The 17,879-nt window shown below is 52.6% G+C and overlaps 1 protein-coding gene across 2 annotated transcripts in view; it reads left to right on the top strand.

The window, feature by feature from the left end:
- TPST2 (tyrosylprotein sulfotransferase 2) overlaps positions 1–17,879 on the top strand; it is a 52,905-nt gene that overhangs the window by 27,967 nt on the left and 7,059 nt on the right. For both annotated transcript variants that reach the window (XM_070475499.1, XM_070475498.1), the window contains exons 2-4: positions 5,387–5,458; positions 9,813–10,718; positions 14,521–14,719. In XM_070475499.1, the coding sequence (XP_070331600.1) occupies positions 9,877–10,718; positions 14,521–14,719 (1,041 nt within the window). In that variant the 5' untranslated portion in view covers positions 5,387–5,458; positions 9,813–9,876. The remainder of the gene's footprint in view (positions 1–5,386; positions 5,459–9,812; positions 10,719–14,520; positions 14,720–17,879) is intronic.

The following is a 17,879-nucleotide window of genomic DNA, read 5'->3' as shown; positions in this document are numbered from 1 at the left end:
CCCAAATATACACCAACTTCCATGGTGACCCACTGCATCTGCGTTTTGTGTTTTTGTCCCAGTTCCCTGGGAGTTCAGACAGAGCCGGGCCTTCTCACACGATCGCCTGAGGGACACGTCAAGGTCGCCGCCTGATGCTGTAAATAGTCTCGCCTGGAACCCAGCCACGTGTATTCTGCTGGCTGCTTTCATAGTGCAGAGGCCGAGTGGTCTGTCAAGCCCTGACAGACCCTCTGGCCCATGGGGCCAAAATCGTTGGCTTTCCTGGCCCTTCACAGAAGTTTGCCGACCCCGCCTTGCCAAACCACCGGTCTGTTTGTCTTCAGGTTCCCTCCAGTCTTCCTTCCCGTGCTGTGATGACAGTGATCATAGTCAGTGCTAGCGTTTTTGTACATGTGTGCTGGGTGTGGTGATGTTAAGGAATTCCTCGCGACTTTTCGTTCCAGATGTTAACCCCCATTTCTCAGATGGCAGTACTGAGGCTCCACAAGCTGGATCAACCCAGGACCCCCGACCTCTGAGTGCAAGAGCCGGGATGTGACCCCCACCCTGACCTTGTGCCAATGGGGTGCTGAACTGGGCCTCCAGGTTTGAGGCAGGGTGGCAGGCGTGGGCCCTGCTTTGATCGTTAAAGGTAAAAAAAAAAATGCAAAGCTCAGTAAACATTTGTAGAATGAATGAGGAGACTCAGGTCTAGAAGCATGGGCTCTGGAGAGAGCTCTGGGTTTCCTGTTAGCTCCTGTGCTAACCAGCTGTGTGGCTTGGCCAGATGAACTCACCTCTCTGAGGATCAGTGAAGAGATGGTAATACGGGAGAGTCAGATGGGCTCATGGACAGGGCCAGTGAGGACAAAAACCCCGTGATATGTGTAGAGCTCTCAGCTCGATACCCGGCGTACAGTAAGGGCTTGAGAAGTATGAGCTGGTATTTCTAAGGCTGCTCACCTGCCTGCCTTTTTCTCTCTTGAATCACCCCTCGTGTTTCTTAGGCTCAAGCCTCGCCCCTTAAAGCCTCAGAATTATCCTTTTTGCCTCTTGCTCTCACCCCACTGGATTCTGGCAGGCTCTTCTTGACTGGCTTCCATTCAGAGCAGGTCAGAGGTCTCTTATCCCCAGGGATCCTGAAGGGGGAACCCCAATCTTCCTGAATCTCTCCGAATCTCCTTGGAGGCTTGGGGTGGCGAGGTCAGTGGGCCCCAGAGGGGTAGGTGGTCTCCATGGTGATGGAATGCTTGGGAGCTGGTTCCCACAGAGAGGGCTTGCAAGGCTGATGGCTGAGCTCCAGCACGGGGGTACCAGGGACCCCTCCAAGTCTCCTCTTACAAGTGCCATGACCTGCCCCCCGAGCTGGCGTCCGGCGCTCCAGCCCTCCCCGCTCCCCCAGTTTGGGAACCTCTTGATCTGCTGAGCTTTGGTGAAGTCCTGCTGAGTCTGGCACCTTAGGGCACGTCTCCCTCTCCCAACCACTGTTATTACCTTCTGACCGTTTACCACAATCACAGATGTAGTTATTTGGCTTGCTGGTTTCCTGGCTCCGTGAGGGCAGGGGCCCTGGGGTGCCGCCCCTGATGTGTTGCAACATCTACCTCCAAGCATAGTAGGTGCTCAGGAAACATTTGTGGAATGACTGAGTCCAGGTCTGAGGGCGTCTTGAAGATGGTCCATCACTGCCCCCTCCCTTGCTTCCGGTGGCCACTCAGGGCAGCCCATGGGTCAGTGGAAAGAGAGTGATGTGAAGTCATCCTCACTGCTGCCCCGTCTTGTGAGCCCATCATGAAGACAAAGCCAGATTTAGAAACTGGCTTTCCCTCTTAGTAAAGCACACTTTCTATGTGCCAGACTATGTGCCAGCTTCTGTTCTGACATTTTCTAACTTATTTATACCTCCCAGGACTCCTATGAGGCTACTTCCACGTTTACACTGGACACTTTTCAAGGGCCCGGGTGCCTCACGTGAGCCTCCTAGGAGGTCTTGTTGTCGTCCCCATTTTACAGATGAGGAAACTGAGGCTCAGAGACGTTAAGTGACTTGCCAAGGTCACACCACCAGTAACTAGTGGAGCCAGGATTGGAGCCCCTTCAATCTGACCCCCTACCGTGGCTGGCTTAGGATTCAAAAAAATACTGGTTGTTTTATTATTCTGTAGATCAAGACTATAGAACAAGACCATGGAAGTGTGTGTTCGGGGAAAAACATGATCGCCTACCACCCCTGTGTTCTTCCCCGGAGTTGGTGTTTGCTCATTGGTTCAATTGATTTGGCGGATTTGCTTTTTGCTGTGGTCGTACTTACCCTGTGCCCCCCTGGGCCTTTGGCATCGTAAATTGGAGAACCCCCTCCCCGCTCCACCCTGCCACTGAGCTCTTGTGAGGCTAAACTGAGGTAGAGGCGTGGAAAGCCCTTGGTCTGGTGTTAGGTATACAGTGGTGCTCAATAAATTCTGATGTTCTTCCTACAAGAAAAGGAGGGCTCACTGACTCCTCCCCACCCCTCTCATGTGTCTTCTTTATATATATATATGTAATTTTATTTATTTATCTTTGGCTGTGCTGGGTCTTGGCTGCTGCGAGGCCTTTTCTTTAGTTGCGGTGAGCGGGGGCCACGCTTCCTCGCGGGGCGCAGGCTTCTCATCACAGTGGCTTTTTTGTTGAGGAGCACAGGCTCTCGACGCACGGCTTCGTGGTTGCGGCACGTGGGCGCTAGAGTGCAGGCTCGGTAGTTGTGGCCCACGGACTTAGTTGCTCCGCAGCATGTGGGATCTTCCCGGATCAGAACCTCTGTCTCCTGCCCTGGCGGGCGGATTCTTCACCTCTGAGCCGCCGAGGAAGCCTCACTGTGTCTCCTGAGTCTGCATTCCAATGGCAAGTCTGCTGCAGCCGAGCTTCCACGCGGCACGCTTTCAGCATGTGAACCGTGTTCGCGTGTCCAGCCGCTTAAGTTAGTGTCTGGCGCACGTTGGCGCGCGTGTGCATCCTTTGCGAGCGGTTGTGCTTATGTTTACTTCACTGTTCAGTGCTGTCCGGAGTGCAGGGGTGCAGCATCTTCATTTCAAGCCCAGGATATCTGGAAGCAAGCGGAAAAGCAGCGGTGGTATAGCTGATTTCGAGTTGGGATACCTAGGCTAACTTTGCTGGACTTTTGATTGCATACTGGGGATGGAATTCATTTATGGGTAGGGGGCTGACTTTGGGTGAATGATAGGAATAGTCTAGCTCAGGGACCTGCAAGCTGTTTCTATAAATGCATGCGTGCGTGCGTGCAAGTCACTTCAGTCGTGTCCAGCTCTTTGCAGCTCCATGGACTGTAGCCCCCCAGGCTCGCTGTCCATGGGATTCTCCAGGCAAGAACACTGGAGTGGGTTGCCTTGCCCTCCTCCAGGGGCTCTTCCCAACCCAGGAATCGAACGCACGTCTCTTAGGTCTTCTGCCTTGGCAGGCGGCTTCCTTACCACTTGTGCCACCTGGGAAGCCCTTTTTTTAAAATGACCAGATAGTAATAATTCCAGGTTTTGCAGAACAGTTTTTCTTGTTGCTGATGCTTCTCCTCTCCCCTCCCAACTCATCCTCTTCTTCCTCTTTCCCTTAAAAAAAAAGTCAAAATCACTCCTTGCTCACAAGCCTCACGAAACAGGCTGATGGGTAGATCTGGCTCAGGGGTCACACGTGCCGACCCCACCCTAAAGCGCTGTGGCCAGCACGGTACCCCAGGGGGCCTCTGGGCTCTGGGAGCGTGATCAGTGTCCATAGGGAGCGGAACTTTACATTTTCTTTAATTTTAACTAGAACGTGAATCCTGGCCTGTGGCTAGAGCGTCATGTTGGAGTCGCAGCTCTTCAGGCCCTGCCGGCCCGTCCCCCTACCCTGAAGGGGGCCGTGGGAGCTGCCCCCCCGGCAGGTCTCTCAAGCTCTCTTGGCGTTTCAAGGGCTGCCTGAGGGCAGCTGGGCCGGAGCCATCTGGTCTCCAGAAGAGCTTCAAGGGCCCTGGTCCCTCATGGTGTTTTTGTTGTTGCTGTCGTTCCAAGAGCCAGGCCTCTCCCCACTGGCTGTCCGTGCCTCGGGAACGCCAGGCCTGTGTGTTCAGTAGCTGGGAGGAGGGGCAGGGGCTGGGAACCGTCCTCCTGGGTTTAGATACACTAATCAGGTTGGTGTTTCAGGGATAAGAAAAAAAAAAAGTAGAAGCAAAGTGTAAGGGAATAGGAAGAGAGATAGGGCCCCTAGAACAGAGTAACAGCCTACTCCCAGTGTTTTAATAATTGCTGAGGTTTTTGAGTATTTGCTATTACCCTGTTTGAACCTCCTAACAGCCCATTTTACAGAAAAGGAAAACTGAGGCTCAGAAAACAACAGTCTACCTAGTCAGAGAGTCATCCAACTCCAGAGCTGCGTCCTTAACCACTACCAACCCTCTTCCCTCGGCCCCCGCCTCCTGGGGTGGGACTAAGCGGAGAGAAGTGAGTCTATGAAGTAATAGCTGCTCCCGAGCGTCAGTTTTCCCATCTGTAAAATGGGAGGAGGTGAGAATTGGACTAACAATCTGCCACCCCGCCCCCCAAATGATACAGCAGTGAGGTGTAAAACAGGCTTCCCTTGTTTCCATGTCAGCCAGGCTTCACCCCAGAGCCCACTGAGTTCATGGCTCCATTCCTGTAATGCAGTTAAGAGCTGGGCGTCAGAGTCTCAGAGACCTGGATGGTGACCCTGTTTCCCCGAGTCAGTTGCTCTTCCTCTGGCTGTCATTTTCTCACTTTACAAATTTGGGAGCATCATCCTTTCCTCGTTGGGGGATTAAATGGCACAAGGTACACACATAGGATCACAGGATCGCAGAGAGCGGGCACAGTTGAGCAACTGAACACACACACTCCCGTAGTAGGCATTCAGTCCATGTTAGGTGGTGAGAGCAAAGCGTTGTTCAACTCCAGGGGGCGCCGTATCATAGACTGGGCACGCAGTGCCCTTTGGATTTGGGCAGTGCACAGCCTGTTCGACCGTACCCAGCAGCCCCAGATGGTGATTAGAGGTAGCTATGGTGGTGGCAGTGGTTGCGTCTTGTGATATTTACTTTTCCTGAAGTCCAAGGCCCCTGGGCCAGAAGAAGGGAGGGCCTGATAGGCAGAGACCACCTGCTGCTCAGATTCTCAGCCCACACCTTGCTGCCTGAGAAGTGGGCCAGTTCATTCCCTAGCTGAATCGGTGAATTTAGACACCTTCAACATCTTGGCCTAAGGGGGCCTGTCCCTGCTCTGCTGCTTATTTGCCAGGGTACTTCCCCGCTGCCCCAGATCACTGTAGGATGAAGCCCAGCACCCTTCCTCCGCTCCTCTGGGGGGCCCAGCCCCTCCCCGCAGCACACACGCCTAACGCAGCATCTCCTCTGCTCCCATAGGGCTCAGCTGGTGGACCGTCCTGGTGAGCAGCCACGAGCAGCAGAGCCCAGGGATGAGTGTGTCCAGGGAAGGTGAGTGCTCCCCCAAGGGACCCCAGAGTCCCGGCTTCCCCTGAGAAAACCCTCGGCACCCCCACGGCCCAGCCTCCATGATCGGGCAGCTGATCGGACTCCACCAGGTCACTGTCTGTCAGAAACCCGGTGCCTGACCAAGCTGAGGGGAGAGGGCAGGCCTCATCGCTTGGGGAAATTTTACTGCTGGGCGGGCCGGGACTTACCGGCATCACTGAGCCAATTCAAGGCGCGGCCAGAATCTAAACACCCACCCCCCGCACCCCGTGTCCAACGCCAGCATTCTTGGCATGCTTTCTCAGCCCTTCACACAAAAGCTCCCCACATCTCATAATAACTCCCCGAGAAAAGGTTCTTATCAGCCCGTGTTGCTGGAGGAGAAAGCCGAAGCTCAGAGGGCTGAGGTCCCTCATCCGGCTGTCCAGCTCCAAGTGGCAGGGGCTGGATTTGAACCCGGGGCTGCAGGACTCCAAGTCTGAGGCTCTTAGCCACCAACTTCACTGCCCTCGATGGAGTTTGGCTGCGTGGTGGGGGGTGGAGGGCAGGCCTGGGTCCCTGGACTGGGCCCGCTGGCCCCTCCTGGAGTGTATGGGGTCCGTGGTTCTGGGTGGTTAGGAAGCTACCTCCTGCTCTTAGGTTCCCAGCAGCTTTCTCTCTGCCAAGTCGCCCTGCCTTTGCTTCTCAAGCTGCCCTGCTGGTCTTTGCTGTCTCCTACTCATGTCTAACCTGCCCGCTTTGAGCTGTTTTCTTCCGGTGGTAGAGATGAGCCCAGAGACGAGCCCCTTGCTGGGTCCTCTCTGAGGACCGTGAACAGCTCGGCCTCAGCGCCTGATCTGACCCTGACCCATCTCAGGCAAGTGGCCTCCCCTTTCTGAGCTGCTTGCCGAGCAGGAGGCATGCTCAGCCCAGAGGTGGCAGAGGGGATCCCTCTAGGTGAGGTATGGAATAAACTTTAGCTGAGGATGTGCTCAGTAAGTGTAAAAAATACACAACTCAGGGCTTTGTTTTAAAGTGCTATAGCTGGATGAATGCTCAGCATTAAGCAAAACTTGGGAGTTGATAACAATTTAAAAATTCTGTCTGTCCCTTCATATAGGCTTTCCCCCCTGGTATTTAGTATCCAGATCACTTCCAACTCCACACGTAAGCTCAAGAGGACACACATGCACACATATGCATGCGTGCACACACACAAACACACACTCACAGTGGCAGGCACACTGTGTCTGTCTTTTCTGGAAACCACTTTCCTAAATCGTCCCCTCTTCTGTCCCCCAAAGCTTCAGTCTGTCCCTCCCCACCAAGTGTCGGGAAGAAAAAGTGGTTGCACTAATTCTAGCTAAAGTGTGATTGACACTCCACCAGGGCCATTGACACTGAAATAATCATCTCTGGCAGATTTCTAGTCTCAGGGCTACAGAGAGAATTTCACTGAGTACTTAATGAAGCTGAGGGCACCTCAGAGGGATTTCTGAGTGACTTTGTGTCCTGTCCAGCCTGCATCTGCCCAGAAAGTAGCCCTGGCATTAGATTTCCCTACCCCAACCCTGAATCCAGTGTACCCATGAACTGCCAACAATTTCCGGCAGGCTCATGTTTCTTGGAAGAGGGTCCCCAGCTATTTTCCAGTGCTCAGTGAAGCCAGCGACCCCCAGATGAGACTCATCTTCACCTTGTCAGTTGCTTCTAGAACCCTCACGGCAGCCTTTGAGGTCAGCAGACCCACCCCTCTTTGCAGCTGAGGAAACTGTGGCTTAGATGGGGGAAGTGACTCTCCCAAAGCCACATGGCCAGGAAATGCCAGGGCCTCTCAGCAGTTTCGACCCCAGGCCTGAGATGGTGTGTTTTTTTCAGCTTTGATGTTTGTTTTCCACCTGCTCCGGCCTGAGGGGCCCCAGGTAATCCAAGCCCTTGTGGGAGGATTGGTCCAGCTGCACACCGGGCCTTCAGTGGTTTTGGCTGAACACCCGCCCCAAACCCCACCCCACCTCCCATCATACCAGATTCTCTCCTGCCTGTGGCTTTGCCCTAGCTGTTCCCTTCTCTCTCTTCTCCACCCAGCTATTCAAAACACCACCTGTCCATTGCTCTTAACTTGGCAGGAAGGCTGCCTCCTACAGGCAGCCCTCCCACACCTACACAGGTAGAACCCATCACCCCCTACCTGATGTGGGTCCATAGTCCAAGTAGACTTGAAGAGCTGAGTCTGTGTCTCTTAGCTCCGTAGCCCGACTCCTGCACACAGTAGGAACTCATGAAATGTTGGAACGAATGAATAACCAGTGATCATGGCTAATACTCTTTCAAATGCTCCCTACGTGCTGGGCACATTCTTAAGTTCTTAGAGGCTGTTTAGTGTTCAGCCCTTCGAGGTGGACGTTCTTAGACCCATTTTACAGATGAGGCTCAGAGAGGTGGAGTCTGTTGCCCAAGCTCACACAGCCACAAAGAAAGTGGCAGAGCTGGGATGTGAACCCAGGACTGTCTGACTCCTCAAATGCCCAGAGGCGTCCAGCTTCACTTGGATTCTAGAAAGAGGTGAGAGGAAACAGGCTCCGAAACCCAGTGGGGGTGACGCAGAGAAGAGCTGGGCTGGCTGGAGGAGGACTGCCTCTCCAGCATCTGAGTCTGCACCTTCTGTGCTGAGGTTGCATAATCAAAGGACCTTGAGAGTGAACGGGGGAGGAGGGTAGATGTGACATTTGAGTGACTGGAGAAGGGGGAGGGACTGGGCTGGGTGGACCCCTTCTTTTCAAGACCAGTGCCTAACCTAAAGAATTGGCATTGGGTCTGATCAACTTTCATAGTGACATTTGCCAGGGGTAAGGAGCTAGGTTCAGGTCCCATATCATTCCCTACCCCTGTTCCCACATCAGCCCCACAGTCTACACGTCCCTGAGTCTCACCGGAATGCGGACAGGGCCCTCCTGACTGACCTCCCTGTCTCCGTTCTCATCCCTGCAGGCCCTCTCCGCAGGGGTTGCCCTGAGAGCAAGTCCAGCTCCTTCCCCATCTCCTCCCTCCCTCCCCTCCGGCCCCAGCAGCCTCCTCTCATAGGTTCTTGAGCACCCTAAATCCTCCCCCATCCTGGAGTTTTGCTCTCTCTGTTCCCTCTGCCTGTAGTTCCCCCCCCCCCCCCCCCACTCCCACATCTTCACATAGCCAGCTGCTCATCTGGGTCTCGGCTTGAATGTCACCTCCTCCAAGAAGTCCTCCTTGATCTCCCTCCTCCTGCCCCTTCTTGATCCCTCTCATGGTGTCCAGCTCACTTCCTTGCAAGCCGGTATCATAGTCTGGCCGGAGCTTGTGAATCATCTTCATCCACAGCTAGGACATAGGCCCTTTGAGGCCAGAGGCCCTCCCTTCTCGTCCACTGTCCTGTCTCCAGCCTCTAGCCTGGCACCTTTCATTGTTTCCTAAGCATTGACTGAGGGAAGGCTGAATGAATGGACAGCGATTCTGGAAGAAGCCCAGGCCCCAGGATATTTTGCAGCTTCTGAAAAGCATCTCCTGCACAGGCAGACACGGTTGCTCAGGGCAGACACAGACCCGGCTCCTAACCCCTGCCCTGGGTCCCGATCATGGACCGCAGCTTGGCCGCTTCCCAGCCGGGTGACTGTAAATGACCCCTCCATACCTTGGCTTCCTCCTGTCTCTACTGATATCACTTCCTAGCACTCACTCTACCCCGGCCCCGCTCATTCCACCCAGGCACGTTCCATAAATATTTACTGGGCACCCACTAGGAGCCAGGCACTGTGCTGGGGGCTGAGAAGACAGCTGTGAGTAAAAACAGGCAAAACCCGGAATCTTCCTTATCAAATGACTGTGCTCCTGAAATGTGATATGCTAGTGCTTATATTATTTTCACATTTTGAAGAATTTCACGTAAATGTCTTTCAAGAAAGTCCATTTGTAAAAGAATGATTCCTCTTTCCATTTGTTCTTGCCCGGAGAATCCCATGGACAGAGGAACCTGCCAGGCTATAGTAGGTGGGGTCGCAAAGAGTCCGGTAGGACCCAGCGACTGTCACTCACTTGCCGTTTATCAGATGGGGAAACTGAGGCCCTTGAATGGTTACCGGGACTGGGCAGGGTCCCCCAGCTAGGAAGTGGGGAGGAGGGATTTGAACCCAGGGCTTGGGTGGGGGTAATAATAGAGACTCCCCTGAGGGTTGTTGGATCTCGGGAGTTAAGAGGGCCTGCCCCGCGCAGCGCCGGGCTCATCAAACTGTCCTGCTGTGGGTGTCGGCATCCTCGCGCGGGCTGTTGTCGGGGTCTGGATGGCGAAGCGCCGGCACTCCGCCGGCCTCCCTGACCGCCCCCAGCCCCCCGTGTCCCTCTGTCTCCGCAGATGTGAGCGCCGCGCGGCTCCCGCCCGCCTGCCCCTGAAGCGCGCCCCCCGCCCCGGGCCCAGCATGCGCCTGTCCGTGCGGAGGGCGCTGCTGGCAGCCGGCCTGGCCCTGGCCCTGGTGCTGGCTGTCCACCTGGGGCAGCGGGTGCTGGAGTGCCGGGCGGTGCTGGGGGGCCCGCGGGGCCCCCGGCGGACCATGCGGCCCGAGCAGGAGGACCTGGTGATGGTGGGCGCGGACCACGTGGAGTACCGCTACGGCAAGGCCATGCCGCTCATCTTCGTCGGGGGCGTGCCCCGGAGCGGCACCACGCTGATGCGGGCCATGCTGGACGCGCACCCCGAGGTGCGCTGCGGCGAGGAGACCCGTATCATCCCGCGCGTGCTGGCCATGCGCCAGGCCTGGTCCAAGTCGGGCCGGGAGAAGCTGCGGCTGGACGAGGCGGGCGTGACGGACGAGGTGCTGGACGCCGCCATGCAGGCCTTCATCCTGGAGGTGATCGCCAAGCACGGGGAGCCGGCCCGCGTCCTCTGCAACAAGGACCCCTTCACGCTCAAGTCTTCCGTCTACCTGGCGCGCCTCTTCCCCAACTCCAAGTTCCTGCTCATGGTGCGCGACGGCCGGGCCTCCGTGCACTCCATGATCACCCGCAAGGTCACCATCGCTGGCTTCGACCTCAGCAGCTACCGCGACTGCCTCACCAAGTGGAACAAGGCCATCGAGGTGATGTACGCGCAGTGCATGGAGGTGGGCAAGGACAAGTGCCTGCCCGTGTACTACGAGCAGCTGGTGCTGCACCCCCGGCGCTCCCTCAAGGTCATCCTCGACTTCCTGGGCATCGCCTGGAGTGACGCTGTCCTCCACCATGAGGACCTCATCGGCAAGCCGGGCGGCGTCTCTCTGTCCAAGTGAGTGGAGCCCCTGCCTTCTGCTGTGAGGCCTGGGGCTGGTCGCTATGCCTCTCTGAGCCTTCTCTGTTGTAACAGAGATGTGAGACGACCAGTGGTTAAGAGCAGAGCTTTGAACCCCATCTCCCTCCCGGTAGCTCTGTTGCATTGAGCAAGTTGCTGGTCCTCTCTGAAACCTCAGTTTTATTATCCCTCCTCCAAAAGGGGGCAGTCCCTCCTCCCCATGTCCATGGGCTTTGCATAGTCAGCTATTGTCGGTAAAGGTTGAGAGGACAGATTCTGGGACCGGGCCGTCTGGGTTCAAGCCTTTTTAGCTGTGTGACCTTGAGCAGGGGATTCAACCTCTGTGCTTCCGCTTCCTCGTCGGTGGTGGGGGCAGACAGAATCCGTCCACCTGTGACGTGTGAACGTCAGATGGGGTGGTGCCTCCTGGGTGCTGTTATCCCCATTATCTTCATTTTAGTGTTGATCTCGCTTTTGTGGCATCCCCACTGGCCTCGCCTTTGCTCTCTTGTTGAGTGCCTGCTGTGTGGCCAGCACTGAGTTAAGCCCCCAACCATCATTATTGCCCTCATCTTCACAGCAAACTCAGACATAGGAACTGCTCTTAACTGCATTTTATAGATCAAGAAGCGGAATCTCAGGAAAGTTACTGGCCTAGCAAGAGGTGGTGCCAGGGTTCAGAGTCACACCTGTTGGACTCCAGGGCCTGTTCTCTCAAGCTCTCTGTGACTGGGACCCTCTTCTGTCTCCTGAGACCCTGGGACAGGGCAGGGCCAGAGTGTGCCACTCCCATGCCTCCATCCTGCTCAGGTGCAAGCATCCCTAAAAGCCCAGTGGAAGAGCCGTTCTTCCTGGGACGACGCCTCCTGTTTCTCTAACTTCTGGGCCCTCCCAAGCCCTGTCCCCAGGAGCTCTGGAGCCCTGAGCAGAGCTCAGCAGCTCTCTTCCTGGCAGCGAAGTGCCCACGGACTGGATACCCTGGCCAGCTGGTGCTGGAGCTGGGATTTTGTACATCATCCTGACACACATCAGATGACCAAAGGAACACATCCTGAAGGCAGGAAGTTGGGAACATACATAAAACAGGAAAGGAAAAACCACCCATAATCCATCCCCCCACCCCTCCACCCCAGATTTTGATCTGTGGCCTGCTGGTCCTTGGTCAGGGAGTAAAACCAGAGTCCTGCTCGGCAGGTTCCTCTGTAGGCTTTTTTCACCTTGTGTCTGGGGCGCTTGGCCATGAGCCCCCAGCACTCCGCAGCAGCATCGCTTTGAATGGCTGTATAATATTCCACCACAAAATCACCAGATTCTGTTTAACATCTCCCATTCTGGGACACTTCGCTTACTGACTCATGTTAAGCGTGGCTCCCATCCCTGTTCTGGGATGCGTCTATGTGATTGTCCCTTAAAGTCCTGGAGACACGAGGGTTGTGGCAGAGGCCAGACGCATGTTTGGTCAGCTTGGGTTTCTTTGCCATAAACATCTCTGCAGCAAGTATTTTGCTGTAAAAGATGAAATAACTGGTTGATTGACAGTTTTGGTTTCATTATACTAGGAAATGATAACATATCAGTTTCTGCAAATCCTCTTGAGCAGTCATCCCTCCCACCTGTCAAAACCAAAAGGTACCGAGCAGCCGTGGCTCATAGGAAAGCGGCAGCTGCTGATTCACAGCAGCCTTTGAGAGCGTTAACGATAGGTCTTTAGCTAGTTTAGATACAGTGGTTTGCTTCCTCCTGCCATCTTTACCAGATTTATCATAGTATTGGACACTGGGGGCCACGTTCACAGTAGCCAAGACGTGGAGGCAACTTAAGTGTCCGTCAATAGATGTATGGATGAAAAAGATGTGGCACTTGTATACAGTGGAATACTACTCAGCCATAAAAAAATGAAATGATGCCATTTGCAGCAACCTAGTTAGACCTAGATATGATCACAGTAAGTGAAGTAAGTCAGACAGAGAAAGACAAATATCGTAGGATATCACATGTATGTGGAATCTAAACTTTGACACAGATGAACCTGGGAAACAGAAACAGACTCACAGTCATAGAAAATAAGCCTGATTACCAAAGGGGAAACGGGAGGGATAAATTAAGAGTTTGGGATTAGCAGAAACAGGCTACTATATATAAAATAAGCAACAGGGACCTACTGTATAGCACAGGGAACTATATTCAATATCCTGTAATAAACCATAGTAAAAGAATATGAAAAAGAATATTATATAACATACACATATAAGTGAATCACTTTGCTGTACGCCAGAAACTAACACGACGTTGTAAATCAACTATACTTCAATTAGAAAAAAAGAGAGAGAGGCAAAAGAAGAATCAAGCTCCTTCTATCCCCCCAAAAGGGATGGCTACTTGATTGCTGATGTGTCTTGAACACGGTGAAAATTATAACGGAATCTGGCTTAGATTAGCTCACCCAAGGAAGGACCTGCAGAAACTAATACGTTGTCATTTTCTCTTGTCGTGTAACTATCAGCATGTGATTTTATCTTTTATGGCAAAACAGCCTTGTGGGTGATCGTCATGGGGCGAGACTTCTTGCGGCAGAGATGTTTATATGGTGTTTGAGATCTTTGACAGCCTGGCTAGAGTTGAGACTTCAATCTGGGTCTGCAGCCTCCAGCTCCACACCCCCGCCCCCAGTCAGCCCACAGTGCTTCCCTCCCCAGCGCCCCTCCCCCCCCATCCCAGTTCCTTTTGCTCCATCTTTTTGTACTGTTCTTCGTTCCCAAGTTATCTCTTGGTTGGGATGGAAGCATCTAGAAGTAGGTCCTCGATCCTTCCCCACCGTCCATCTTGTGAAGCCCCTGAGCTATAATCAGTAAGACCATCATGATCGGATGAGGTGATAACCCTGTTATCTAGGAGACAGAGAAAGCACTGTAAGATGATGGCATTTTCATCCTAACAGCAAACTGAAAACAACCTACAGGTCCACCTTTCGGGGAATGGAAAAAGAAGGAGGTATTGAGTGAGTGGAAAAAAAGAAAAGCCTACAAAGCACCTCTATATATAGCATACAAGTTCTGCTTTTAAACCTGCAAGCAAAACCATAGATTTTCTATGTATATACGTGTGGGAGAGAGAGAGAGTGCATGCTAACACTGAGACCTTAAAATGTACCCGATACTCTTTCATTATTCACCTACTTACTTCTCAGAACAGCCCAGCAAGGTAGGTACTATTAATGATTCCCATTTGACAAGTGAGGACACCGAGGCCCAGAGGGGTTCAGTCACTCTGCCAAGGCCACACAGCTGGCACCCGCCCCCAGGCAGTCTGGCCCCCTGGCCACTCTACTTTTAAAAGCACAGAAAACAGACTGAAGGAAGAGGTGCCCTCCAGAATGCTATGGTCGGGTCCCTGCAGGCGGTGGATGCACCGGGAGTGGTGAGCACAGGGACTCTTGGCCTTACTGTTAGAGTTTTATAATTACTCCTCAAGAACAAAATCTTAGTCCATCTTAGTCATGTAAATAAAAAATCATTCTTAAAAAGTCATAAGAGGTCAAGGAAGCAGAATCTGAGCACCACTGAAATGGTGTGCACTGCCTAACACTTTTCTGCCAGCTTTCCCCTCTGTGCCCTTAAACCCAGTGTACAGAGCAGGTGTGCTGAGGCCAGATGACTCGCCCACCTTCTTACAGTGGAGGGGAGCCGAGTGGGTCCCAAGTACCAGGTTCCCCCCCCCCCCCCCCCGCCGCCACCTTCCCTGCTGCCCCAGCGCCACCTGGGTCTGCCCACACCCCATCCAGCCTGCCCTCTCTCCCCAGGATTGAACGGTCCACAGACCAGGTCATCAAGCCCGTGAACCTGGAAGCCCTCTCCAAGTGGACTGGCCACATCCCTGGGGATGTGTTGAGGGACATGGCCCAGATTGCCCCTATGCTGGCCCGGCTCGGCTATGACCCCTATGCAAACCCGCCCAACTACGGCAACCCCGACCCCATCGTCATCAACAACACACACCGGGTGAGTGCACTGCGCACGGGGATGCGGCCGGGGGTGGGGGCTCCCGCTGCCTGAGGAGACACTCAGTCCCTCGATTCCTAGGCAGCTGGCTTGTGTCTGTCTTCGAAAGGCTGCTTGCATTCCCATTTTCGCTTGGGCCACCAGGAAGCTCAAAACCAGTGGGTTTTCTGCCTCTCACTCTGTAGCATCTCCTGGCGGGTCCATCTGTGTGCTGATTTCATCCTGTTTCTCTGCTCAGCCTTGTGCTTTCCCCTCTGCTTCCCTGGCTGGCAGTTCATCTGTTTGTAAAGCCCTTCAAGTCTTTGTTGAGGCGGGGTGTGAATAAATCAAGGATGGGTCCCTTTATTGCACCCGTAAGGTTTCATTTCTATTTATTTATTCATTTCTGGTTGTGCTCTGTGGCATGCAGGATCTTGGTTTCCCAACCAGGGAAGAGAGAGAATTTCCTCTCACTGCGAGTTGGCAGCTCTGCCCTTGTCCTTGAAGTGTAAGCCCATCTATTGATCTCCTTACTTCTTCCCCTGACATCGGCTGATTCTGTAAACTTTTGGAAATACTCAGAGATCCAAGGTAGCCACCCAGACTGCATGGACAGAGTGGGTGTTGGCAACCTGGATACGGCTGATTACCACTGTTATTATTTTTGGTTTCATATTTATTACTCATTTTAACATTTACTATTTAACCATAGTTATTATCCTTTGCACTGCACTTAGGTGTCTTAGATACTTTCCTGTATTTATGTATATTTCACAATGCAGAGGCATTAAGGGATTAAAAAGCCACAGTGGCTGGTGGCGACCTTGAGATCCAGCCCCTAAGTGCTTCTCTGGAGGGAGAGGTGGCTGGGATGGGACGAGGGCCTCAGAGAAAGCTGGCCCCTCTTTTTTTGCATTCTTAGCCAGGGGCGCAGCAGCAGCTTCTCTGGAGTCTCTTTAGAAGGCAGAGCCCCCTGGCAGGTCCCAGACTGGAGGTCAGAAGCTCCCAGAGTCAAACCTGACCTTGGGTGTTGTATAAAAAGATGTTGATGAGCAATGATGGTTAAGATCAGCTCTTTGGAGCTCTGCTGTTTGTGTGTTTCAAATAGAGAAGGTTCTCTAGATCTCTTCCAAAGAGGTTGACTCCCCAAAGAAGAACTCTTGTTTTCTACAAACTTAGTTAATGACACAAGTGTTACGAAAACCACAATTCACTGATTCACTTCACCTCATTTGTAATGTCAATTTTTGTAACAGATACACTTGTGCTTCTAAGAAGAAATATTTTGACCCTTCACATATGCAAGTAGAGAGTTGAATGGGTCAGTTTCAAATTTTTTTTTTTTATTTCAAGTTTCTGGCTTACATATCCAATGGTGCAGATTTTTATGTAAGAATAGAATTAGGTTAAAAAAAGTTAAAAAGCCAAAACCTTGCTCTAGTTTTGTGACCTTGTGTACTTTTAAAATATAATCAAGATGGCAAAAAACAAAAACACAAAGAGGTTTATTCCCTGAACATGTTGAATGTGTTCGTAGCTCAGTCGTTTCCAACTCTTGGCAACCCTATGGCCTGTAGCCCACCAGGCTCCTCTGTCCATGGAATTCTCCAGGCAAGAATACTGGAGTGGGTTGCCATGCCCTTCTCCAGGGCATCTTCCCAACCCAGGGATTGAACCCGGGTCTCCTGCATTGCAGGCAGATTCTTTACCAGCTGAGCCACCAGGGAAGCCCATTACTCCTTGGGGTTTCATGAGTCGTGACCAGTGCCAGACACCTCATTTAGTCTTTACAGTGGTTTTACTGTGGCTGTGAAGATAAATCCCATCGTTGAAAGCTGTGTGTGTGTGGATACTGAAGGCACAAAATGTTCCTGTCCTGGGTCCTGGCAGTACACTCAGTTCTGAAAGGACCCCAGTGCTAATGAGACCATCTATATCTGTGCTGTCCATTACAGCCACTAGGCTTGTGTGGCCACTGAAATGTGATGAGTCCATATGGAAAGGGTGCTATGTAAGTGTGAAACTCACACTGGATTTGAGGTCCTTATCAGTTCAGTTCAGTTGCTCAGTCGTGTCCAACTCTTTGCAACCCCATGGACTGTAGTACACCAGGCCTCCCTGTCCATCACCAGCTCCCAAACCTTGCTCAAACTCACGTCCATCAAGTTGGTGATGCCGTCCAACCATCTCATCCTCTGTCACCCCCCTTTTCCTCCCACCTTCAATCTTTCCCAGCATCAGGGTCTTTTCCAGTGAGTTGGTTCTTTGCATCAGATGGCCAAAGTACTGGAGTTTCAGCTTTAGCATCAGTCCTTCCAATGAACACCCAGGACTGATCTCGTTTAGTATGGACTGGTTGGATCTCCTTGCAGTCCAAGGGACTCTCAAGAGTCTTCTCCAACACCACAGTTCAAAACCACCAATTCTTCGGCGCTCAGCTTTCTTTATAGTCCAACTCTCACAGCCATACATGACCACTGGGAAAACCATAGCCTTGACTAGATGGACTCATACCACCCCCCCCAACCAAAGCATGTAGAATTTCTCACTAATCATTTTTATATTGACTATGTAGGGGAGGAAAACTTTTCCCTTTTTCTCTTCTAGGCTCTTTGACTGACCTGATAATGAAATTGACATAAGACAGATTAATAGGAGAGAAAACAAATTTAATATCATACATACAAGGGCTCATAAAAATAGGAGATTCACAGGAAGGGGCCATAGCAGGCGTCCTTCAGCCCTTGTAGGCAAAGAAACAATACATTTGTGGAGAACTGACAAGGCAGAGACACTTGGGCTTGGAGGAGTAAGTTAGCGAAGAAGAAACAAGGTTTGTTCACACAGCCTTCTGGGCCCCAGATTCTCTTTGTCTGGTGATAAAGATGTCTCTGTACCTCCTGGGAATAGGAGGGCATCTTTCACTTGACAGATTTATTTTCTGCTCCCAGGGGCTCAGAGGAGGGTCAGAGTGTCCTTCTGGCACTGTTGTTGCCATTTAGTCACTTAGTCGTGTCTGGCTCTTTGCAACCCCATGGACCGCAGCACGCCAGGCTTCCCTGTCCTTCACTGTCTCCTAGAGCTTGCTCAAACTCATGTCTGTTGAATCAGTGATGCCATCCAACCATCTCATCCTCCTGCCTTCAGTCTTTCCCGGCGTCGGATTATTTTCCAATGAGTC

Source organism: Odocoileus virginianus, chromosome 12, assembly GCF_023699985.2.
Source record: "Odocoileus virginianus isolate 20LAN1187 ecotype Illinois chromosome 12, Ovbor_1.2, whole genome shotgun sequence".
NCBI classification, from domain to species: domain Eukaryota; kingdom Metazoa; phylum Chordata; class Mammalia; order Artiodactyla; family Cervidae; genus Odocoileus; species Odocoileus virginianus.
The sequence above is the reverse complement of the archived record's forward strand: the minus strand, read 5'-3'. Positions and strand labels throughout refer to the sequence as shown.